This window comes from Heloderma suspectum, chromosome 7 (assembly GCF_057233095.1).
Source record: "Heloderma suspectum isolate Gila_16-S chromosome 7, 16-S_ref, whole genome shotgun sequence".
NCBI classification, from domain to species: Eukaryota; Metazoa; Chordata; class Lepidosauria; order Squamata; family Helodermatidae; genus Heloderma; species Heloderma suspectum.
Window position 1 is genome coordinate 77,995,109 of NC_139464.1, and position 26,880 is coordinate 78,021,988.

Sequence of the window (26,880 nt, forward strand, 5' to 3'; positions counted from 1 at the left end):
GTGAGAGCTGGACTATAAGGAAGGCTGAGAGCCGAAGAATTGATGCTTTCGAACTGTGGTGCTGGAGAAGACTCTTACGAGTCCCCTGGATTACAAGGTCAAATCAGTCAATCCTAAAGGAAATCAACCCTGACTGCTCATTGGAAGGACAGATACTGAAGCTGAAGCTCCAATATTTTGGCCACCTAATGCGAAGAGAAAACTCCCTGGAAAAGACCCTGATGCTGGGCAAGATTGAAGGCAAAAGGAGAAGGGGACGGCAGAGGATGAAATGGCTAGATAGCATCACCAATGCAATGAATATGAACTTGAGCACACTCCGGGAGAAAGCGCAGGACAGGAAGGCCTGGTGTGCTATGGTCCATGGGGTCACGAAGAGTCGGACACGACTTAACGACTGAACAACAACAACAACAACAATTTAAAGGACCAATAAATACATCATGCCAAACTCCACAACCAGGGTCTGAGGTGGGAAATGGTCTCTAATGCATTGCCTTCATCCTTCCCACGAAATTCCTCACCATGTAAAGCTGAATGGCTCCTAAAGGAAGGCCCACAGCTCAGAAGAGCACACTGTTGGCATACAGAGGTTCAAGGTTTGATCTTCGCATTTCCAGTCAAAAGGATACTAAACAGAGGGGCTGAGAAAAACCTTTGCCTAAGAACATGGAAAAACCACGGCTAGTCAAAGGCAACAGGGTAGTGGGAAGGCTGGACTAAATGGCCATTGTTCTAACTTGGTATGGGGCAGCTTATTAAATTCATATGAATTCTGTAACCTGTATAAATTAGACATCTTAAGCAAGTTTGTACAGAAGTGCTTATTTTACACAATTTATCTTACTTCTGCAAGTCATGGGTAGGGGGAGAGTACTGAAACCCCACCCCCTTAGTACTCAAACCCTTACTTGCTCCCCTCCCTCTGCCAGCATCTGAGATTTCTAATATTACTCTCACATTTCCAAGCCTATTTTTTCATAGTCACAAAAGCTAGAAGAGGGGAAAAAAAAGAAAGACAGCTAGCATTGTCACTATGCTGAACTCCACACCCAGTACAAAATGTTGTGGCCTTATTTTTCCCCAAACATTTAATGAACTAGGCTTTACACTGAGAGAAAAATGCTGAATCCTATCTCTTCAGTTCCCACCAGCATTTGGACTATGTCTGACTTTAATATCTGTATGTGAAATGCATTAAATCCCACTCTACTTTATTTCCAATAAAACTAAAATATTTATTTCAGTCAATTAGCAGACATTGGATGTCTCTTGTTTTCATAAACGTTCTTCTCTATAACAAACGGAAGGCCCACACTTGTCAATGCCATCATGTATAATACATGGCGTTCGAGACTGCAAGACGCCCGAGAAGGTGTTGTCACAACAAACTATCCTATCCTTTCTGAAATATTGTCTCTACAAAAGCACTGAGTCAATTTCCTTTATGTATTAATAGTTAGGAAACATAAACACAGCAGATAGTTACAGCAGAAGATGGTGTGGAAATCTGTTGAAAGAAATGTCTTTCTCTGCCTCAAAACTGACTAGTTTGCTCATGCAAGAACTGTACAATCACCACCGCTGTTTTCAAATGTAAGTGGTAGAAATGGGTTTTCTACTATAGCTTTATGGTTAAATAATCAATACATGCAATAGCTATCTAACAGGATTATTCATGGCATAAAAGATACTCATGCCACTCTCCATGTATTACTAAGGATCAAAGTTGTTGTTGTTCAGTCGTTAAGTCATGTCCGACTCTTCGTGACCCCATGGACCATAGCACGCCAGGCCTTCCTGTCCTGCGCTCTCTCCCGGAGTGTGCTCAAGTTCATATTCATTGCATCGGTGATGATATCTAGCCATCTCATCCTCTGCCGTCCCCTTCTCCTTTTGCCTTCAATCTTGCCCAGCATCAGGGTCTTTTCCAGGGAGTTTTCTCTTCGCATTAGGTGGCCAAAATATTGGAGCTTCAGCTTCAGTATCTGTCCTTCCAATAAGCAGTCAGGGTTGATTTCCTTTAGGATTGACTTATGTAGCATGCAGCTCCCTTTATTCTTCTTTAACATAAGTGTGTGGGGAAAGGTTTAATCCTTTCCTCCCTAGCTGCATCCATCCCAAATCCCCCCCCCCCGCCGACTACAGTTAAAGAAAGAAAACCTCCACAGAGGAAGGGATTTGGGGAGGGAAGAGGCTGGGGAGGGAAGAATTAAACCTTCCCTATCTATGCATGATGATCCCAATCGCTATCATGGCTCATGGCCTCATGCACTTACTTTAGAGAAAAGGAATACAAGAAAGGGAGCTGCACACTACATAATTCATGTCAGGGGTACTTTGAACCTTAGTATATGCATTTTCAAAGCCAGTGATCATGATTTTACCACAGCACATACATGAAAAATGTTCACCATACAGATGCAAAGGCAGGAAATGATAATCAAAGTCTATATGAAGTTATCTGAGTAGGGGTGGGAGAATGAGCAATGTTTGAGCTCATTGGGGTTCTCCATTTCCCACCTCGATGTTTGCCTTGCCCTCACTTCTGAACATGAGTTTCTTTCTTTTTTTCTGAATAGGAAAAGTGCCATTTTTCTAACATGATAAATGCACACTTTTTCAAGCACACACCGCAAATACGCACTTGTCCACAGACTAAAGGGTGAAAATGTGATTTGGGGTGGGTGGGGAATGTATTTTTTAAAATAAAAACTTTTGAATGTGAATGCACATTTGGGAAATTGCTCCTATTTCGCGTTAGGGGATACAAACGGGACATGTTTACATTATTTGCAAACAGGAACAACATTCTTGTACAGCCCTGTCCCAGGGTGCTGTATTATTCCTTAATCAAGAATTATATTTATATTTGCACATTTCTTATACATTTACTTAAGTCTGTGAACACTGACCTCTATTCTAAAAGTTGTACGGAACCCCTATTCCTTAGACATTTTCGCTGTGGGAGGTAATGAGTATCTTAGTATTTTATCAGCATTCTCTCTAGTTACCCCTTGAGCTTTTGTATTTCACAGAATTTACAACCTATCCAGCCAAAATGTCTATAGAGAATTGGCAAAGTTCAAGATCTCTCTTTTAATGGCACTGAAATTCTTCACTTGTGAAAACAACTTCATGAAATAGTCCTCCTTTTCCTCTCTAACATTCACAGTGTGTTATGTGATGCAGATTTTACACAGGCAACCTTATCCACAATGTGTTTGTGGCTATTTGGATGGAAATAGAAAAGCTATGGAGCAAGACAACCTAGATGTAAACAAGCTGGAACTGCTGGTACATGTGCCATTAACAAAATAAAACTGCATTCCCCACTGTCTTTTCACTTATCAATTTTGCCAGAAGACCATTCTGGCTTCTCATATATGGTATTGAAAAGGACAAATCACACAGGTTGCAAATTTTGCCAGAATTGAATTGGTTGTTATCTTACCAAAAAGAACCAGAGAGTTATCTCTATTTCACATGGTTCAGGTAAGACAATGACCCAGGGATTTCTGTCTTCATAGGATATGTACCTTTTCATTCTCTACATCCCCACCCCTAATGTTTTGCCTGGTTGAGTTTTCAGAGTATCAAAGATTCCAATTAGAATTTCTTAAATGTATTTATCCAATTTTCAAACTCAGGTTATCCACGTGCAGATTACCAAAGACTGGGGAATTGGGAGGGTAGAGAAAAAGCCAAAAAGGTATGAAAGTAAAGCCCATTTGGGGGCAACCCCATTAATTCCCAAACTTTCCCATAAAACTTGAAGGGCCGCCTTGACCCATATCAGCCTGCCTGCACTTTAAGATCAGCAAAAGAGGGTCTCACTTGCCCACCTTTGAGGACAGTTAAGAACACGAGAGAGGGCCTTTTCCACGGTGGCCCCACACCTCTGGAATGAGTTGCCATTGGGAGTCCATCAAGCCCCATCATTCCAGGCTTTTAGGAAGGCCCTGACTTGTTTACTCTGGCCTTCCCTTGACTATGTTTTACTGAACTGTTCTGCTCTGCCGCTGCAATTATACTGTAGGGCTTTAGTAATGTTTTAGTGCTCGTGTCTATTGTTTTATGAATACTTTCTGCCTTATTACTGGAGAGCCAGTGTGGTGTAACGGTGAGAGTGTTGGACTGGGAGCTGGGAGATCCGGGTTCTAGTCCCCACTCAGCCATGGCAGCTCACTAGGCGACTTTGGGCCAGTCATAGGCTCTCAGCCCAAGCTACCTCACAGGGTTGTTGTTGTGAGGATAAAATGGAGAGGAGGAGGAGGATGTAAGCTGCCTTGGGTTCCTTGAAAAAGGAAAAAAGGCAGGATATAAATGCAATAAATAAATAAATAAATAAAATTATTATTGTATTGGGTTTTTTAAGTGTGTGTATGTGTGTGTGTGTGTGTGTGTGTGTCTGTATATATATATATATATATAATGAATTTTAATGTAACCCATCCTGGGAGGCTTCTGTCCTGGGAGGCCTACAAATATTTTAAATATAAATAAATACATAGAATGATGTGGCTTGAATCCGTGTTTCACAAGTGATGCCTAAAGCTGCTCAGTAAACTGGGATTTATAATTTATTTATTAAAAGTATTTTTAAATCACCCTTCATTCTACCAAATACCATGGTGGCATATAACAGGCATGAAACAACTAAAATGTATCACAAATACAAAACAATAAAACAGTAAACCAGTATCATAATAAAAACAAACCAGAGCCATAAAAACACCAAAACAGACTACGCGTCAAACAGCTTTAGAATGTACGGGGAGGGCATTCCAAAGATGGGGTTCACGTTACCTTAGTCTCCGAGTGCAGGCAACAGGAGGAGGCTAAGAGGACTTGGGAGGAAGTTGAGGAGGAATACAAGGGGGCAGGTATGTAATGGCTCAGTAAGCCTGGCTTTGCAAAAAAACAAGTTTTCCTGTTGGTGGGATGTATTTGTTCCTTTATGCACTCAGCCTGTCCCAAAAGGTTCCTATACAGTTAGGCTTTGGGGTGTGAGCATGCCAGATATTAATGTCTGCGGAAAGTCAGTGGGTTGGTCTGATTTTGCTGACACTTGCTTTTTAAGCATACTTAAGTCTTATAAGGTCCAGGCAGATTGTTTAGGAAGTATGTCTCATAAGTAAGTCAAAGAGGATGGGAAAATTATTTAAGGATTATAGACTTCCTGGCTACAGAAATCTCGACAACCGTCAGCACATCCTGCAGTAAGTCACAAACAAGTACTTCAGCTCTAGAACTTTATCACTTTATTGTCTGTGTATTTCCAAATCGTTGCTGAACGATGAAATCTGAAAAATCACACCCATCTAAGTGCTGTATTTTCTTTACAACAAGAAGTTGCTTTAACTCATTATAAGGATGTATACACATCGTGAAAAACAGTGTCCCCCCTAATTTTTATTAAAATAAAACCAGAATTTATTTCTCCTTAAACTCAAGACTGTCTTGTCCTGGTTCTTCCCTCTGCCTCCCAATCTCCGAACCTGCTTCCATACCTCCGAACCTGCTTCCATACCTGAAACAGTTCTATCATTATCTTTTAGGCTACAATCCTGTCTTCCTATTTCCTGGGAGTAAGCCCCATTGAACTCAGTGGGGTTTACTTGGATATAGGATTACACTGTCAGAATATTTTATCATGGGTAGTATCCAAACTTGGTCATACATACAGTAGCTTAAGGGCATGACCCTATGCATGTTTGGACAGAAAAAGTCCTACAATTCCCAGCATGCCACAACCAGCATTATTAGCTGGGGAATGCTGAGAGTTGTAGGATGTTTTTCTGTCTAAACATGCATAGGATTGTGCCCTAAATCCCATTCGTTTCAGTGGGTCTATTCTATGTAGGACTAACATGGGATACTACCCCTTGATTACTCAGACTGATTTTGTATCAGGAAGTATTCTGTCTGAAACGGCTAACAAATACATGTTTTCCAACATCAGCAGAATGTTGGGGACTGAGAGAGGAGATTGCTGTAGTCCATCTATTCCTCTCAGAGAGGCTAGGTATTTTCTAGTTTGCAAAGTGAATCACAGTGATTCACAAACACTTCTCCAAAAGGCCAGTTCCAAAAATGTCTCTTAAAAAACACTGTTTGTAGGCTTTTCAAAATAAAATCAAGATTACTTTGTAGGCTGAAATACTTCGCCATGACAATTCTCAAAGTTGATCAGTAAGGTTCCCTCCCCCAGTTTAATCTAGGAAATGCATCTGTGGTATGCTCTTACATCCCAGTTCTAACTGTGCCTACTCATTGATGTCAGGAGGTCTTATTTCCAAATCAGTGTGACTCCTTAGGATGAAGAACTTTCAACAATTTTGGAATATGCATAACAATGTAAAGTTATTCTCTCCTTCGGCACAAAAAGTAACATCAGAATCACCCCCAAAGTTGCTTATAGGCAGAGCTCTTCTAGGTGTGCCAAATCTTTTATAATGCTACTTGTACCACAGAAATAATGCAAGGCATTCCGAGATGATGTGCCATGAATATCTTATCTATGTCAGGGGTGGGGAACACATCGCCCGCAGATCATGGGTGGCCACTTGGCCTTTTCTGCAGCCCCCACTGATCCCAGCGCTGCTGTTGATCTGCCAGAATGTGGCAGCTCAGCAGGGTGTGTGACAGCAGCCTTTTAAAAGCACAAATTTGTGGTTTGGTGCTGGTAGCAGCAAAAAGGAGCTATTTTAAAGAAAAACAATCCCTATTCCTAGATGGCAAACTGCAAACCTGTGCTTTTAAAAGAAGGCTTTCCCCACCACCATCACTGCACCACCAAATTTTGGTGGCATATTTGGCAGTGGGGAGAGGGGTGCAGCCTTCAGTGGGACCTGGGGGCAAGTCAGTGCCACCCCCGAACCCCTGAAAGTTGTCCACCCCTGATCTATATAAACATATATTTTGTGGTAGTCTTCCTTTCCCCATAGTTGGGAGGATAAAGATTTCTAAAGACCAAATAGAATGTGACAGATTTTACCAAGAAGAAGTAGTAGAAGCAATACTTGGTGCATTGATCAGCTGGGGCAGAACAAGCATGCATGCAGGGAGTAACAGTTGTGTCTAGTAAAAAGCATAAGTAAAAAGCATACTAATTACTATAGAATTATTTTAGCGTTCTTCTGCATTGTCGTACATCAAGACCAGTAATATTTAGCTCTTTGTTATGGAGAAAGCAGCAATGACTCCTTTTAAAATGTACAATCTATAAGCCACCCACTTTTTTTGTCATCTTCCGCTAGCCTATTTTCAGTACTGTATCAGGTTTTAGTTCCTGTTTAATTTCACAAAAGCTGTACAGTGCAAAATTCATTGTCCCTCTTCCTGCATGTGGCTGACCACTCAGTGAAACTCAAGCTTTTGCACTGACTCCTTCTGTACATATATATTCATAAGATAATAGGTTAGTATAATTAAGGGGAAATCCTGAGTTTCATTCGAAAATATATAGTTCATTTTAAAATGCAACTCTTACTGCAAGATATGGTGTTTTGTGAATAATAATAGTCTTTAAAGTGTGCAGGAAGTTCATGTGGTTGTTGCATCCTGATTGCAAGTAAACGAAATATCAACTTGACATAGTAGCCTTCACCATTTATTTCCTATATAATGCTGAAAGTCATAATTTACACAAACTTTCCCCTCATGTTATTGCCATATACTTCACTGTGCAAACATCATTATTCCTTATTTGGCTTTAAAAATAAGGGAAGGGATTTATGTATTGCATCATCATATTTTAAACACCTCACCACCCAATCAAAATGCAGAAAATACAACAGATGTGCTAGCATATGTTCCTAGCAACATTCATCTAGCCATCAGAATACAGAACTGCAGTTTTAAAAATGGCTACAGCTCCACATATTTGGGCATTCTAGCGTTTTTGAGCTAAAACTCTGTGAAAACTATTTCAGCATGTTAATTAAAGTCAAAGTGCAGAGCGGCATGCTTGCATGCTAGACAGCTGTTAGAAATCTGCTTATTTGCCTGAATTGCAGTTTAGGGCACTCGCAAATGCCAAATGCTGAGCAAATTCCAGTCTAATGACCATTTCAATCTTTATGGCTCCCACAAAGAGGTCACTGAAAAATGTTTCTATGTGGTGGGAGTCTCCATGGTAGGCCATAACATTTTTATAGCTCTTGTCTGGCTACCTCACTGCTCAAGGCTAACTGGTATTCTGTGGCACAACTGGCCATACCTAAAGTTTTAGTTTTTTAAAAAAGCATTGTTGGAAATGATTTGGAGTATAGACATGAAGGCATGGTAGCTCCAGGACATGCAACACTAATCCAGTGCCCATAAATTGGGATATTCATTACCAGTGCCATGTAATAATCAGGCCTCGGTTTATATTCCAACATTTGGATAAACTCACAATTCAATTACTATTTGATCTTATGTTTATTGAATTCATATGCCATGGAACTGGGTCTTTAATTTAATTAACAGCTTGATAGTATATAAAGGTAGACAAAAAATATGGCTTTTAAATATGATGCAGTTTTCTAAAACATTTCTTGAATAGTTGTGCTACATAGAGAATGTGTGATTATATGATGCATTAGGATCCACATGTAAAACTACACACATGGATTATTTATATCAATCCTTGCACACAAAAGAGAATACTGCAGCCACCTTTCTCATGGAAAAACAGATTAAAGCTAGCAGAATAATGTCCAACAACAAGGTACTGCAAAATTAAACTCACTTGTCTTCATTTCCTTAGGAAAAACCCATAATCTGTGGCAACATTAACAGAGACATTTTCTTTATCTTTCAAGTGAAATGAGGAGTAGCCTTGGACTTGTTTTATGAAACAAAATAATTTCACCAGCTTGATATATTCCCTGCTCTGTTGTTAACACCAACAAAATGATTAGTGATAACACTGATAGATTTGCCCATGTCAGCTTTGTGTCCTTTTCGCCTCCACCCTAGTGATACTCCTGAGTTAGGGACAGAATTCAAGTCCATAAATTGGGATATTCATTACCAGCGACAGCTACAGATGATGGCAATCTCATCTGCTTTGAATGCCAGCCTTTTCTCCTTTAAATGACGAACACTTCTAAATAGATGCGAAGATTAAGTACAAACAAGCATGACATAAACTGACTTGATATCTTGATTCACCTCAGTGATCCACTTATATCAAGATTAGATTTAAAAATACAGAGAGAAAGAGAGAGAGAAAGAGAGAGATTTAGAGGTTAAAATAACTGAGACTCTAGTATGGACTATCATCTTTCCATCTCTATTAACAACTTGCTCTATGGCCTTAGACAGATCTCTTAAGTAGGTTTCTTGCTTTCTGTCTAACAACAGAAATAATCATGATGATGCATAAGTGTATCATAACATGACAATACCGTCCCTTAACGTTTGTAAAATGCTCTTGCTATTTTAAAACAAAAGGAGGACAGGCTAAAGCACTATTTCTGTACAGGTTAAAGCAGTTAAGTATTAAGAATGGCCAACAGACATCATTTATAGTCCTATGAGCTTGATCCTATGAGCTGCAATCTTGGCACAGCTATCAGGCCAAAGGACCTCAGAACCAGTGTGAGGGCTCAGTTATATCCTCCACTGTGATCAACACTGGAAGCCAGAATATTGGTGCGTCAGCGGCCATTGTTGCTGCCCCGCTGGTGCTCCTTTTCTACCCCATAGGAATATTTCCTTTTCATTACAGACCTACAGCATATGCAACCAGAAAGCCTGATTTCACATTTCTTACACATTCTCTGCACTCACCATATTGATCCCTTTGTCCTCCACACTAGTCTTGCTTCTCCTCAAAAGTTCCAGGTATAATTGCAATGGAAAATTATAACCCCATTTATGGCTTTGACTGTTCTAGGCTATAGCAAATATATATATTTTATTGGGACTGTGGTTAGAGAGCACAATATTTCTTCAAGGTCTTTATTTTAAATTATTTCTGGTGGCTGCTGAATTTGGAATCTGACTTTTACTTGCTCAGGGCTCTATCTGATTTATATCAAGTTTTAGGGGTAGAAATTACCTCAGCTGGATAAAAAAAAAAGATTGAACTTTTAAAAACTGTAAGTTTTCTACAGTTACCTACCTGCAATACACAGGACTGTAGTCAAAGAGAACAATTCTTTGGTTTGTATCAAAGGCAGAGATGAGCAATTTGCTTATCACTGGAAGTTACATTAGAAATATAATTATAAGTTGTGGGTTGGGTAGGGATTTTGGAGAAATCCACAACGTATTCAAATAAGTTAGGAGTTCTATCCTAACTTATAGAACTGTGGATTCTTCTGTGGACCAACTTTTTCCATGCCATGTGGATTCTGCAGACTTGTGGACTGGTTTTCACTTTTGTGCTCATTTGCCTTAGCACTAATGCACATTAGCGCAAATCCACATCAGTTAATGCACATTAGTACTAATTCATAGTAAGTAATGTAGATTGGTGCCTTTGCGCAAGTGCACATTAGTGCTAGTGTTCATTAGTGCTAATGCACATTAATGCAAATAGAACAAAATTCTGGTTAAAAAATTTGATTCTGTCAATGAGCAGATGCCAGAACAAAAGACACCTGACAATCTGGAAAACACAAAGAGAATGCATTTAACAAAATCCATATATCCCTTGGGTGGGGATTCAGTTGTTAGGGTCAGCAACAGAAATTCGTGGTCAAAGTGCAGACACATACCGGGCACTGGTAAGATGAATTTGACAGGCTACTTGCAGAGATCAACTGACACTATATTTTCACAGTATCTGCAGCACCAGAGAGTTTACTTGTAACTGGTTAACGAGATCATTCCTCAGATCAGAGTTCTCAGGGACTGTACTTGCCACATGAAGCAAGACTTCTGGGCCAGGTCATATTACTGGATTTCTCCTCATTACCATGTCTATTCAGATGAAGAAAGGTTAATATGAATTGGGCAGTAGACGCAGTGAACCAGCCTCTATCTTCATTTAACTGCTGGAAACAACATAGTTATGATAACAGATGTGGCTGCTTGGCTCATCTGACTCATGCTTACATTTATCCATACAGTTCTGTACTTTAATGTATGATAATCTGAATTAATTCAAGAGTGTGAATCAACATTCAGTGGTATTCCTGTTCTACAAAATTCAGTCTCAAGAAGCATAACACGCCAAATAGTGGAGGGGAGGGGGGCTGGGACAGACTGTACGGTGAAGGCCCGGAGTGCTTGCTCGGCACGCAAAAGGTCCCAGCTTCCATCTCAGTAATCTCCAGGTAATGCTGGGAAAGACTCCTGCCTGAAACTCTGGGAGAGCTGCTGCCAGTCAGTGTGTACACCACTCTCTCCTCTGGGAGAGCTGCTGCCAGTCAGTGTGTACACCACTGAGCTAGATGGACTAACAGTCTGACTCAGTATAATGTCAGCTTTCTATGTACATCACAATCTATGGTGTCAGAGACTAACAGACTTGCAGGAAGTGACCAAACAGAATCATGATAGGATCCGGCCCAGGCAGTTATAAAGGCGGCTTAGCAATGTCAGCAGGCAGGATCAAACTAGGCAGACACGCACAAGGGTTAAGCAAAAGGTGCCGAACTCAAATTAGGTGGAGTCTCACGTACACCATGTGGCAGAAGCCCAGAAGTTGCATGTATGAACTGTTACCAATGATACTGCAATAGAATTACACGTAAGGGTGACTTTGATTTAAAGGGTTTAGGACCAAGCTACATGCGTACTTTGGTCCCAAACCTAATCTGTAGCATACAGCGATGTTTCCTGTTTTTCTTTAATTACAGCTGGGTAGGGTGGGGATAATAGTTATCAGGATCACAGAATGTGGAGAAAGAATTCCTGCAGGTTAAATAAAATATTACATAAATACATTCATATGAATCAAGCAGGGTTTTGTTCAATAGATTAATGAAAGATAGCATCAGGAAAATATTAAATATGATTAGACATGTAAGAACAAACCATATCAAATTTATATTTAGATGCAAAAAAAGCCTTCAGCTACATTGAATGGCAGATTCTTTTTGAGCCATTGGAGGAATTTAAGAGTAAAAATAGATTTAAAGCAGGTATTAAATCTAAATATCAGAATTCTAAGTCTAAAATATTAGTTAATAGTGCCCTATCAAAAGAATTTATTCGATCAAAATGTACAAAGCAGGAGTGTCTTGCTGGCACTCTTGTTTGTTTATACTTAGAATATTTCAGTGTAGCCAATATAGATAATGCTTTAATTAAGGATATTAAAATGCATTTAAATTAAGTCTATATACATATGATGTGATTTAACATAGCTGGAAATTCAATTAAATATGTGAAGTCAGAAATATTAAAATATGGACAGCTATTGAATGTGAAAGTTGAACAAACCATAAATGTGCAGAAATTTCCAAAATTGTGCCAATTTCCTGCATAGCCTAAAGTATGGGTGATTTAAGATATGCACATTTTGAGAAAGTTGCACATTTTAAGGAAGTGCATTTTGAGAAAGTTGTGCATTTTTCAAGTACACATTTTGTGAACACGAAGGCAAGTTCTGGAATTTGTGAACATTTTTGGAGAAAATGCACTCCTATTTGTGTTCGTGATTGTGAACAGGACATTTTCAAGTGATTTGTGAACTGAAACAAAACTTTCATACATCCCATATATATATGGAAGAATTGCTGCAATGAAGATAGTATTCCTTCCTCAAGTTTTTGTTCGACATGATGTTACCATTAAAAATAGAAGAAGATAGTATTAAAAAATGGTAACAGTTGGTTTCATATTTTATATGGGTAATGAAAAACCAAACCAAACCGAGAGAGGAAAAATAATGGAACAAAAGACACACAGAATAGACGTAGTGGATTTTAAATTATATTATCACACTTGTTCCTTTCAATGGATTATGGAATGGAATGGAAAAGAGCAGGAACGAAGAATATAATGAAGAATATTTTTCCAAGCACATTTACAAACATTGGGCAGTATCCAATGCAACATGAGCAGCAACATAAATTATATTGTGATAGCATAAGGGATCGCTAGTTCAATGCCAATAGTTTAAGCAGGCATGACATGTTTTCCTGGGAATCTTACCACACCAGCTAATGGTATTAGCCCTTACGGTAGTGAAACTTTTCATTGATAACTTGATTAAAGTGTAGGATATACAAATAAAAGAATCTGTTCTGTAAAAGCTGTAAAAAGCCCCTGTTAGAGCAGTTATACATTGTTTGGGTTTTAATAATGATGCACAAACAAGAACAGTTTGAAATATGGAAACTCATATATGTGTACATTTATTTAAACATTCTCATTTTTTGTTAATTATCTCCCATGGTATGGATATTTTCAATTATGGGAGTATCAAAAGAAAATGAGAGAATGAGGGAAGTATGATTTTTGAAAATAAATATATTTCAGGACATGAAAATCTCTTGCCAAAATTATATAAAATGGTATGTAATTACTACTATGAAGGAAAAGCAGGTAACATGTTAATTGAGGATAAGAGTTAGAAGAGCCAATAATTTTTTATGTCTAGGAAAAATATCTGGAAAAGGCAAAATTTTTCATTATGTACTAGTATATGGGAGAACTGCATCAAAGTAATGACCAGATGGTACATGACACACACAAAAAACTTCCTAAGATGAATGAAATTTAAATAACATGCTGGAAATGTTGTTCAAACATTGGTAGTTATTTTCATATTTGGTGGATACGTGGTACCACAAAACAATGGTAGAGACAGCTGAGAAATGTTATAGAAAAAAACAACAAATAAAACTAGAATTCAATTAATTTTTATCTTCATTGACTTATACAAGGGATGTGCCAGTTCATTTGAGTTAGATTGCAATACAATGCACACTTACCCAGGAGTAAGCTCCATTGAACACAGCGGAACATACCTTTGAGTAAACATGCATAGGTTCACACTGGGTTGGATTCAAACTAAAGCTTGGATCCTAAGTACACTTATGAAGGAGAAAGCCCGAATGGAACTTATGCCTGAGTAAATCTTGCCTTGTAAGTTAATCATACTTTAGTCCTATTGAAATCAATAGGAACTTAAGTTAGTCATGACTAACTTTTACTATTGATTTCAATGGTACTAAAATATGATTAACTCAGTCTAGGTCCAACCCACTGTTAATTTCTTACATAATTACTGCTACCAGACTCTATTAGCAAAGTATTGGAAACAGACTCAGATTTTGGCAATTCTTAAATGAGAACTGTAAATATATGAAAATGCCATAATTGGCAAAACCTACCAGCTTTATAAGTGTAAATGGAAGACATTTACTGATTTTGGGCATAATCAATCATATTTTTCAGGAGACAGTAGATATGTATTTGATATGCTGAGGGCCGCGGTGGCTTGGTGTTTAAGACACTGAACTGCAGACTTGAGGTCGGCAGGACAGCAGTTCGAGACCCGAGTGCTGCGTGACGGAGTGAGCTCCCGTCTTCAGTCCCAGCTTCTGCCAACCTAGCAGTTCGAAAGCAAGAAACTGCAAGTAGATAAATAGGTACCGCTTCGGCGGGAAAGGTAACAGTGTTCCGTGCACCTCGGTGTTCAGTCATGCTGGCCACATGACCATGGAAGCATCTTCGGACAGCGCTGGCTCTTCGGCTTAGAAATGGAGATAAGCGCCACCACACCCTAGAGTCGGACACGACTGGTTGTGGACACCTTTACCTTTTTAACTTAATTTCCTTTTTTTTTTTATAAACGCACATAAGTTTTAGTGGATAGTATCTAATTTTGTTCCACTGCTAGCACTAATGATCTTGCACTAGTGAAAGTCAACTAGCATTTGCCCCAAAATTATTATCAATATTATAACTATTTTGTAATTATTTAGTATATTTAGTTTTTTGTTGCTACTTCTGTGAGTGATTTTTTCTTGTATTTCATTGTTATGCTTAAAAAATCAAGTAAGATTTGAATTAAAGGGTAAGGGGTGAGGGGAGGGAGAAGCAAGTATTTTCCTACCCATAAATTACAACTTTTCCAGCTTAGATTTACTCTCCTTGCAAAACTGCAGATAATTTAAACAAGGAGCTCTGGTGTGAACACATCCAAATAAGAATTCACACAATGCTGTAGTACACCTGCCACGGTACTTACAACTCACCACTGCAGTTTTTAAAATAACAGATGAGGAACTGACATCACGGCATGCACGCAGCAGAGGCATCACCAATAGTCTCTTCTTACTTTGGGTATTGGCTTCCTAGGCTTTAAAATAGTTAAGTTGTATAAAGTGCAGCAAGAATACCACAGGCCTTATTGGTGACCCCAAAGTTTGAGATGAGGTCGCTTGATCCTTACGTTTGACATCCTGATAGGCACATTCAGAGAGAACATTCTCAAAACTGTCGGAGTTAAACATTACAGTACTCAGAAGCTGTCAGACCTCTTGAATACTAGCTGACCAGTATTCAAGAAAAGGTTATGTTGTGATAAAGAGGCCCAGCAGATGAGGATAAGCAAACTGAAAGAAATTCAGCTCAGGAGCAGGACAACTTAAGTGGGTAAAACGTCTCAACAGTTTGGTAAAACATCATTGTGCAAAAAACTATAGACTGAATCCAGTTCAGGCTTATGTGTCCTATTGTCTTTGAATAAATAAAAGAGTGGACATCAGCACTGCTAAATTATAGAAAGCATAGCCATGCTCACGAAACTGATGGTTTTATTTGCAAAAGGTTCGTTAGAGGCTATCAGAGCTCTGTAGAGAGCTGTTAAAGGCTATCAGTTTAGTAATCCTTGTGTTTAAAAAGTCCCTAAATATGTCTTTACAAGATAGACAAATCTGTTTTGGTCTAGTGGGCAAATAAGCCATGTGTTGAAAAGACTCTAAATATGCATTCACAAGATAGACAGATCTGTTACAGTCTATTGGGCCCATCATAAGCTTTTTCGAAAGGCTCTAAATAGTAACATAGAATGTATTCTTGATAGACCACCAACAAAAATGAAGGGAAGAAGGGGATGAATAAATCTGGAAACATCTAATTTGCAGTTAACTTTACTGTCATGAATACCTTATTTGAGTGGGATGATTTGCCTGCTTGGTAAATTACATTTTCAGAGAGCCAGCATATCAAAGCTGTTTTGGGAAATACGCCACAGCAGTATCCTGCACCCCAATGCTCTGCTGTCACCTGAATCAAAACCAGGGCCAGCATCAAGGGCAGACATGGATCACGGGCACCTGCCAAGGCCCCACACCCCAGCAGAGGCCCACTGACAAAAGCCCCCTGGACTTCCTCCATTCTTTTTACCACTGTGACTTGCTTGTTCACCAGCCTCTCAGTCCAGCCCAGACAACTGTGGTGGTGCTGAGGAGGAAGGGCAGCAGATGCCCCTGCGTACTTGCTCACTGGCTCTCTGCCTCTCAAGCAAGTTAATGCCTAAATGGTAGCAATGGTGAGAAAGGGGAGGAGCAACAGCAGCTGGTGATGATGGTGGTGAGAAGGTGGACTACTGAGGGAAGGGGCCCACTGAGGGTAGCTCCCAAAACCTGGAGCCAGCTCTGGTCAGATCTCTGATCTTGAAGTGAAACCTAAGACCATGCTAAGCAGGGCTGGCCCAAGACATTTTGCTGCCTGAGGCAAAAAGCAAGTACAGAAGCCATCTGGACTGGCAGTTGAAACTTTCGTTCAACACTGGTGAGGGGACAGAAAACTCTATCGCAACTGGGGGCAACAGGCTAGCTAGCCTAGGAAACGCAGGCCAGGCCACGTGGCATAACAGTTCTATTCGCCAACACTTACCTCCACTCTTCACCGCCGAGCACTCTTGACTAATGGGAGGGCTGTCCCTGTATGTCATGTTTGCTTGATACAGATCCACAGGGCTCCCAATTGATCCCAATCCTCTGATGTCTTGCACCACTGAACAGATAACTGTGACCACTGGGCAAGGGTCACATTCCACAGGATGCAAGGAAAAGGTTTGGGACTGGGCTGCATTGTGCCACAATGTTTCTGCTTTTTCTCGTATTTCTATCTTTCCTGCAAATGTGAGTTTAATCCATTTTTACCATTGAATTCAACAGAAGTTTGAACTGTGCTCTATGCTCACAGATTTGTAAAGTCTTCTTTGTATATTTGCAGTGCGCTAAGCTGTTGAGTTGGTTACAATTTTATCCCTTTCTTCACTTGTAGCAGCACATGAACAGAAGTGTTCATGGAAATGAACAGGAAATGCCTTTACTATCTTGATTTGTCACAGGATGGAGGTTGCCCCCTTCATTGGAACAAATCTTTTTCCTCATTGCAAAACCAGACAGCTGCTTTCCCATTTAAATTTCATGTGAAACATGCTTTATTTGAGTCACTCAGTGGGTTTGCTTTGGGCTACTGAATCATAGCTGACAGCAAATTAATGACTAGGATGGTGTGATTAGTCGAGATTACAGGCTACTGAAAACCTACCTGCTCATTTACCACTGTCACAAGCCTTATGCTGGCTGTTATTATGGATTAATAATAGTCATAAAGAGGACATGATTCCACAGTACTAATCTCTCTCTGTGTACACACTGATAGTAATTTTAATATATCATTGATATTCTGATCAAATGGAAAAAATAACAACCTTTTCAGCATTTTTTACTTTATGGTTTGGGTTTTTAAATCATTATTCCAAACATTTCCATCACACAAGTGATGTTATTCATATACACTAGCACACAACCATAGATAGTCAGTAAACAACTAAAATGATATTAACCAGGACTTTAGTACCTTTTGCTGGGTTCTTGCAAGGCCAAGGTGGGGAAAAAATCAATGTTCTTACTAATCCCATAATGATTTATTCAAACAGTACAAATAACATTTTATCCTGGGTAAGCTTTGGTGAGCCAACATTATTGCATTTTACTTTGTCCTATGGGAAGACCTGTAGGCTTCCCTGGTCTTCTCTATGGAACCTTATGCGGGAGTACCATTAAAGAGACCCATTTGCTTCAGTCATTCTGTTTGGTTTCCAAATATCAAGCTAACTTTCATTACACAGTCTGAAGGCAGACCAAATATGAGAGAGATAAATTGTGGGGTTTTTTCTAATTCCGAGTCCAATTGAATGAAAGCTATTTAATGAAACCTTTAAAAATCCTATTCACACTTTAAAGCTATACAAAGCATAAACATATTATATATCCAAGAAGAACACACTTGTTCTTTTGCCATTGTGCTGAGGACAAGATAAAAATCTAATGACTGTCAAATAAAAAGGACCTTTAGATTCTGAAATGAAAATCTAACAAAGGGGAAACCTTTCTAAAAGTGTACTATTATTTGGAAAAATGATACATCACAGCTTTTCAATAGCTCATGCAGATACTTTTAAAGGATATAATAAATACAAAATAGACAGATACGCACGGCAACACATACAATTTGTTCTCATTGTCCTACATTCAGGTAATACCATATAAAAGAACTAGACAAAGACAGTCTCTCATTGGACCTTGATCAAAACCTGGGCCTTGATCTGAAAGGAACAAAGTCCACGCTCCTGCAAGATCAAGCTACAAATGAAAGAGAAAAGCATGGGATATTTCTACTCCCACCCCCTTTTGAGAATGGCCAATTAAACCTTTAAGGCTGTAACCTTATACCTACCTACCTGGTAGTAAGCTCCCTTAACTCAGTGGGTCTTACATCTGAGTAGAGATACATATGACATGTATCTCTACATTAGAGATACATTAGAGCAATACAACAATGGAACCAATTACCTAGGGAGGTGGTGGGCTCTCCCACACTGGAGGCATTCAAGATGAGGCTGGACAGCCATCTGTCAGGGATGCTCTGACTTGGATTCCTGCACTGAGCAGGGGGTTGGACTCGATGGCCTTATAGGTCCCTTCCAACCCTACTATTCTATGATTCTATGATTTCACTGTCATCATGATTGGTCAGTCTGTAAAACCCATTGAATCACCCTCATGAACCCATAACCAGATACATATGCCAATACTCTTACTTTCATTTATACATTTCCAGACCCAATGTAGTCTGAGACACTGTATACATGTGACAGAGGCCAGAATGAGCATTGCTATTTTTCTTTTTAATTACACTTTTCAAATCAAGGCATTTGAAAATAGCTCTGTAAACACAATACCAGGGTGGGGGTTGTGCCAATTGTCTTACCTCATACTCAAAGTCCTCAGTTCTGTCTACATCAGCAGGCAGGCTGGAAAGATACTCATTACCTTCATAAAATTCATGCTCAACTGGATGAAGAGAATGGCAGCTACGTGGAACAAAGCAGAACAAGAAGAGCACTTGATACCAGATTTTTAAAACCCATAAAGTAGCTATTTCATGTAGCAAATATTGAGAGCAGTGCAAGAGAAATATTCCAAGAAGATCTTTAGCTGTCACAACCCAGCAAAAAAGTTGGACAAAATGGGAGACCAAACGTTACAATTGCTTCAGATACAGAGAGGTCCAAACAATCTGGACAAATCTTTGCACAACTGTATTTGATACAGAATTACTGATGTATCACAGATACCCACAGAACTCTGGAGTTCAGTAAGAGACCTTTGACTTTGGGACTGCACTTTTGCCTAAGGCACAAAGAGAGACTTAAACAGAATAGGAATTCCAGAAGTAACCGTAAGGCATCTGATCAGAGAAAACCAATGACTGTGTTGTAATAAAAATATTGCTTTTCTCATAAGGATAGTTTCAAATTCATGTGCAGAAACTAGGAATGCTGCATAAGAATGTAAGAAGAGCCCTGCTGGATCAAACCAAACGTTCATCTAGTCCAGCAATCTGTTTCCCACAGTGACTAATCAGATGTGTCAGTGCATGAAGATAAGAGACCACTGTTGTGCCCTCACCCCAGCAACTGTATTCAGTGATGAACTGACTCTGAAATACCTATCCACCCCCATGACTTTGTTGAATCCCATTCTAAAGGGTTGCTAAGAGATCAGAAGACCATTTTCTTAACACAGAGCGGTGACCTCACCTATGAACTTGATAGTTTTCTGGACATCACTTATTTAAAAAATGGGAAATCCAATAGTGTAAATTGGTAGCGATAATTTCTTACACAGTTCACTAGCTCTGTAGGAAAAGGTTGTGTCATACCTGTCAGAAAGCAAGAAAGGGCAGATGTCAGGTACTGGAGGTGTGGTTGGCCTTAGCTTGGCTAGAGCCATAATGTGTTCAAACGTAATATCTGTCTGTGTGCTGGCATCCATGAGACGAACATCCTGTGAACTCCCATGCGTTTTAAGAAGAGGTGCTCTCCGGAGAACCTGGACTACTATGGGCTCTTTTGCATTACGAAAAGCTTCTACTGCCTCTTCATGAGTGGCTTTTGAGAGATCCTTCCCATTGACCTAAGACACAACAAATGTTATTTAGATTAGTGTTAAGAAACAGGTAGGAGAACATTGTGGTCATCATGTATTCATAACATCTAACAAAATCTTTTAAAATAAATCTTCTATGGCACAAAAGCAAGAAGGAAAGAGAAGGGTTAGGAGACAGGACTGCAGAAATGTGTGCTTCCCAATGGAAGAAATACACATCATTATTTATTAATTAAATCAATATCCCAACTCTCCACCAAAAATGGTGCTCAGGGTGTCTAACAATAATAAAACTGATATTAAAACAAAACTTAATTAAATCTAATATAAAAACAAATAAATTAAAACACAATTAAAAACACAACAATAAAAAATGAACAGCACCCAATCCAAATAAAACCTCCTTCAGCAGCAGACCAACTTACATGCCAAAGGCCTCCCTGAATAAAAACATTTTCCCCTGCGAATGGAAGAAAATGGAGAGGGAGCCATCCTAGCCTTTGCAGGGACTTCTAGAGCCTGGGACCAGCCACCGAGAAGGCCCTTTCTTGCATCCCCACCAAATGTGTCTCTGACAGCTGTGGGACTGAGTGAAGGACATCCCCAAAGAGCATAAAATCTAGACAGGGTCATATGGGAGAATGTGGTCTTTCAGATGGTCTGGTACCAAGTTGTATAGGGCTTTATAAGTCATAATCAGGCCACTGTATTGTGCCTGGAAACAGACCAGCAGCCAGTGAAGCTGTTGTAAAAAGGGAATCACATGCTACCTGTAACCGGGCCCAGTCAACAGTCTGATCACAGCATTCTGGACCTACTGAAGTTTCTTAACACTTTTCAAAGGCAGTCCCACATAAAGCCCATTACAGTAGTCCAAACAGGATGTAACTAAAGCATGTGTCTCTGTGGCCAGATCATACATTTCCAGGAACAGACACAGCTGGCACACTAGCCCTAGCTGTGAAAATGCATTCCTGGTCTCTACTGAAACCTGGGCATCCAGGTTCAGGCCTGAATCCAGGAGTATACCCAAACTACAAACCTGAGTCTTCAAGGGGAATATAACCCCATCCAGCACAGGTTGAATCTCTATACACATAGCCATCTAAACTCCCCTCTCCTCCCCCTGTAATACCATTAACTCAAGGGTATAAATTTACTGAGATGTCCCACTGTCATCCTATATATTCTGGAACTATCAAAACAAGGTTTTGTTTTCTCTTTTCCCCACCATTCCATGCTTTACAACTGCTTCTACATTGCTGAAGTCAGAGCAAAAAAAAAGCTGTTTGCCAACCTTGATTTTATTTTTTTTTTAAAAAAAGAAAAGTCTGAGCACATGCAGTTTCACATTTTAAATTCACTGAAATCATAGCATCTCATTTACTTGGGAATAAAGACCATTTTGCTGTGTGTGTGTGTGTGTGTGTATATATATATATATTAAAGTAAACATAATGGATGATTATCTGTAACCACATACATGCCCAACCAATTGACTACTGACTATAAAAAGCTTTTTATAATAATAAGAAAGAAAGGAAGTTCCTGGGAACAGTCTTAGTCTCAGTGAGTGCCGGTATGCCTATGCCAGCCCTAGGGATGGATGAATCTGAAAAGTCCATTTCCATCAACCTTCTCCTTTTCCTGCCTCCAAGTCTATTCCATGCCAGCTCCATGCTGATTTTATTTTTTTTAACAAAAAAAATCCATATGTATTTTTGTATCCATTTTTCATATGGACACATTAATGGACACTTGCCCCATTGACTGAAGTGTGTTTCCATGCATTTTAGAAATGTATGAGAGAGCGGAGGACAGGAAGTCATGGCGTGCTATGGTCCATGGGGTCATGAGGAGTTGGACACGACTTAACGACTGAACAACAACAATTTTTTTGTGCATTTTTCAAATGTGTGCATGTTGTTAAATGCATTTTTTTTTCCTTTTGTAGAAGCCTGGAAATCTATGGATTTCCAACCAGAAAATCTGTTTCCGCGGTCAGTTCTGGGAGGTGCAGATCAGGTAATCCATAAAAAAAACTTGACAGAGAGAATTTCTCCCCCATCCCTAGCCAGCCCAAAGGCTGATGCTGGGCCTGTTTGCTGTTGCCCCAACAGCTGTTGGTCTCTGGGGGTGGATTTGCCCACTCCCAGGGGTCTTGAATATCAGGCTCAAGATCCAACCCTAGTTACATCACTGGAGAGTGACTCTCAAAAAGATTATTCTGCTGCAATTAGAAAGACGCACAGCAAAACAAAAGTGCAAGTCTGCTGTAGCATTTAAAAAATACACAGAAAAAAGAATAAAAGGAAGCGGGGTGGATATGAATTTGTGTTCATGGTTTGCAGACAGAAAATTAAAATAGATTGAAATTCTTGGATATCTAAAAAGCAAAACATATAATGCATTGTTAATGAACAATGTACTGTAGTTTCATTACATCAATGTTAACCTCAGTTTTGAGAAAGAAAAAAAGAAAGAAAGAAGATCAATCGTGCTAGTAGTCTCTTTTAAAATGGTAAATACAAAACCTAAAGAAACAAATAGGGGGGGAAAACTCAATGTTTTGACCTCCAGCTCTTCAGCAACAGAGAATGTAGCAAGACACAAGCCTGAAAAATTTGGTGTGTTTCTCTTTCCTAATCGGTTTCCTCTGATGCCAGAAGTGAGCCCTGCATCCAAAGCCAGGACAACACTTTTGGTACTGCTCTGCTAGATTAAAAGAAAAAAAAACACACACAACCTTATGGGCTACAACCAGTGTGAGCCTCAGATACATGGCATCTGAAATGAAGTACTGATAAGACTACTTAAACCAAGTCTTACTTAGCTTCTGAGATGGAACTACATTAGGGGCCCATATAGTTCACTCACTGGACTCACTTGTTGGCCATGAATAATTCAGGCTCTTTGAGCCTTAGTTTCCCACAAGCAAATGGGAGCAATATGGTCTTCCTGAAAGCCATTAGCTTCCATAATAGGTTGACTATACATTTAAACTAATAATCTTTTATGTATTTATTTTATTTACAACACAGATATTCTGCCTTTCAACTCTGTAACCTTCAAAGAGGATTACAACATTAAAAACAATATTAATGCAATAATAAATAAATATCCAAGACTAACAGCAGTGAATAGGAGCAGCAACTTAATTCCCAAACAACAGAAGAACATTTCAAAAGCTTACGTCTTAAACAGTCTTTAGTTGCTGCCTAAAAGCCAACAGGGTTTGAATGAAGCAAATATGACTAGGGATGCAGAGTGGAGGTTCTGTAAGAGGGCTCTACTACATAGTTGCCAAACCCCACCTAACTTATTACGGTGGAGGCTCCCACCTTTATAATGCCACTGTTTCAGTCACAATAAATTACTTCATTATTATAGATACAGGGCAGTATCCTATACTTCTCCCATGCTAGCTAGCATGGACCGCTAACACAACAGGAACTAGCAGTTCCTAAAATACGCATGGAAATGAGCGACAATACTTGTTTCCAGAAGTGCCCTACCCCCACGTCCGGCTTGTTTGTGGGGCTGCGGCTCTGCTTTTGAATTGAATTCCAGCTTCAGGGTCCAGTCAGTCCGAAGTTTGATGCAAGTGGGAGATGGGGGAGGAAAGGCTATTCCTGTTGGGTTTCCACCCCCCCCCCCAGTTGGTTTCGTCCTTCGGGCCCTGTTTGTCATTGGGACCATTCGGGAGAGGGACATAGCTCAGTGGTAGAGGACCCACTTTGCCTGCTGAAGGCCCCAAGTTCAATCCCTGTCCTCTCCAGTTAAAATCCACTGCCAGTCCTCGTTGGCAGTACTTCTTGCCGGGGTCTCAGTGGGGGTGGCTTGTGGGCCTTAGATACACAAGCATATCCAATCTTCTGGCATTTAAGCCCCACAATTTGGGCCAGTTTATTGGTTCCAATAGGTGAATTGTTGGCCTGGAATACATCCCTGGCAAGTCTTAGCAGTAGTCTTTAACCAGGCCCTGCAGACTTTCTTAACCATGCCTCCAAAAAATGGGCAAGGTGGCAAGAAGGGAAAGGGTAAGGCTCCCCGGCCACCCACCAAGAGGCCTTTTGGAAGGCTGGATTCTTCCTCAGAAGAAGAGGCAGGCCTCGATTTGGCTACAATTCTGGCATGCCTAGAGGCTGTAGAAAAAGACAAGGGGATTGCACCTCCCACTCTTGCCGGACCTGGTAAGTCCGGTCGCTTGCAGCCTAAACGAACAAGGCAACAGACACAGCGCACTTTATTACTCTCCCTTTCAGCACATTTGGATGCCGCTGAGGTGTCTTCCAGTCCTGTTTCATCTCTCACCTCCGGATCAGCTCTTCGGCTGGAGGAAGACTCGACACCGGTGGCGTTACAGGCATCGGCAGCGGAAGAAACATCATCCACCATGGTGTCAGGGAACCCAGGTTTAGCTGTCCCAGACACAGGTGAGACAACTGCTGCACCTCATCTCCTGTGGCCAGGTTGGGGACCAATTGAGCTTTGGGGGTGGCTACCTTGACTTATCGCCCACGGATGCCCCTTTTCCCCACCTTCTGGGGAGCAGCTTAATTCAAATGTTGGGAGTCCTCTCCAGGAGGTCCCCACCCCCCCCACCCAATGCGGCGGTGGTCCCAGTATCTATAGCGGTGATGCCTTCTACTACACATGCCCCTACAGCTGTGGGCACGCTTGTATCTCCCACTCTGCCTCAGTTGGGATTAGGTACTGGCGTTTCTTCCCTTTCAAGCCTGGTGACAGTGCCATCAGCATCCACTCCCAGTGGCTGCTAGGACGGGCAAGGTGGAACGAGCTTAGGGATGGTGAGTATTCAGAGGCACTGTTATGGTGACAGGTGACGCCTGAGGCCTCCCAAATGGGTTTTGCAGCTCGAAGGGGGGATAAGGGTTGCCTATGAGACCAACTCACTTCACTCACCTAGGAGCCTTATGGCCCAGGAGGGGTGACAGGGGAAGGTCTACCTCCCCCATAAGGGGTAGCCCTGAGGGGCGGCGATGCTGTCATGCCACCCCTCAAGCTGTGTATGTTTTCACCCATTATAGTGCCAGTTAGTAGCTGGCACAGTTCATTGCCCGTCCGAAGTTTTCCCCTTTGCAGATATTCCACTAAATGTGGCCCAATTTCAGTCCAAGCACTTGTGTACGTCTCTTTATTACCCATCTCCACTCGCAATGGGGCAAGTCAGCAGAGCTCATAGAAGGGAGCTCCACTGACCTTCCTGGTTCTGGAAATGAGTGTTTCTGCTCACTTCTGTGCTTATTTTGGCAACTGCTGGTTCCTGTTGAACTAGCCATCTGCACTGCTAGCAAAACAGAACTAGTGGAGGCACAGAACAGTATAAGATACTACCCAATGTCACTACAATTATGTGAATATGTGGCTATACAAAAAAAGTATTTCCTTTCACAATTAAAACTGTGCTTGTCAAAGTTCTCCCTCAATATTTTTTTTAACCTCAAGGTGAAAAAATATCCATGACCTTTAGAACGTTTCTATCCTCATGTGATTTCCTTGTAAGATGTAAGGTACTTAGGACACACACTTCTTCTTACTCATCACTTGCAGTTCATCAACAGTTAGTTATTCTGACTAAAGGTCACCCATTTTTGAAACCATGCCCATTTCTATGGAAAAGATACATAGCTTAACTTTAGTATAATTGAAGCAAGGAGGGTTAACTTCTTCTCAGGGAATACTGAGTGCTGTATTCAGTGTTAGTCTAACTGAATTCCCATTCATTTCAATAGGTCTACTTTAAGTAATACTAACACTGGATACAATCCTGAGATTAAAATTAAAATTTTAAAAACCAAAACTAGCTAATTTTTTATAAATTCACTGCCACCGAATTTTATACAATTTCTTCATTGTTCTGAGAAAAAAGGAAACGGCCAACTTATTTACCTGGTAACAAATCCCACTGCAATCTGCTGTTCCCATTAGGATTTACTTCAAGGAGAGACAGCAGCACCTTTGCATGCCCAGACCGCTCTGTATTTCCTTCATAGAGTTTTCTGGGCTTTTGACATGGCCACTACCATATAACTTAAACATGAAAAACATCCTTGGAAAGGAAAGGTTATTCTACCTGGACCCTGTGCTGCAGACAGATGAGCAGATTTCACCACCCACAATAGTTCTTGTCACTTGTACAGAGCAGTGAGGAGCAGTACAGCCTGAAACGCACGGCCAGCATATACTGTGGATAACAGGTGTGCTGAAAAAGTGCCGTGCAGGCATATCCTTTCACACAGTGGTACCGTTAGGGCAGGACTTTGGGGGCAGAAGTCCAGAGCCCCACTCAGCAGAACGAGCAGGGGGGGCCCCAAACACAGCAAAGGTGGCTTACTAAATTTTGAAGTAAATGAAGTAAAACACACTACTGCCTAAGGAGGCTTTCTCCCCACTCCGTCTAAGACCATCAAATCTAGAGTCTAAAATTACCAAATTGCACCACTGCATTCACTTAAACATCAGCAATCGACAGCAGATCAATGCCTGAACA

The 26,880-nt window shown here is 40.4% G+C and overlaps 1 protein-coding gene across 1 annotated transcript in view; it reads right to left on the bottom strand.

Annotated features, from left to right (window-relative positions):
* PDZRN4 (PDZ domain containing ring finger 4) overlaps positions 1-26,880 on the bottom strand; it is a 337,397-nt gene that overhangs the window by 28,934 nt on the left and 281,583 nt on the right. Inside the window, exons 4-5 of the mRNA XM_084811898.1 lie at positions 20,140-20,393; positions 19,186-19,288 (exon numbers count right to left, since the gene is read on the bottom strand). Coding sequence (XP_084668024.1) covers positions 19,186-19,288; positions 20,140-20,393 — 357 coding nt within the window. The remainder of the gene's footprint in view (positions 1-19,185; positions 19,289-20,139; positions 20,394-26,880) is intronic.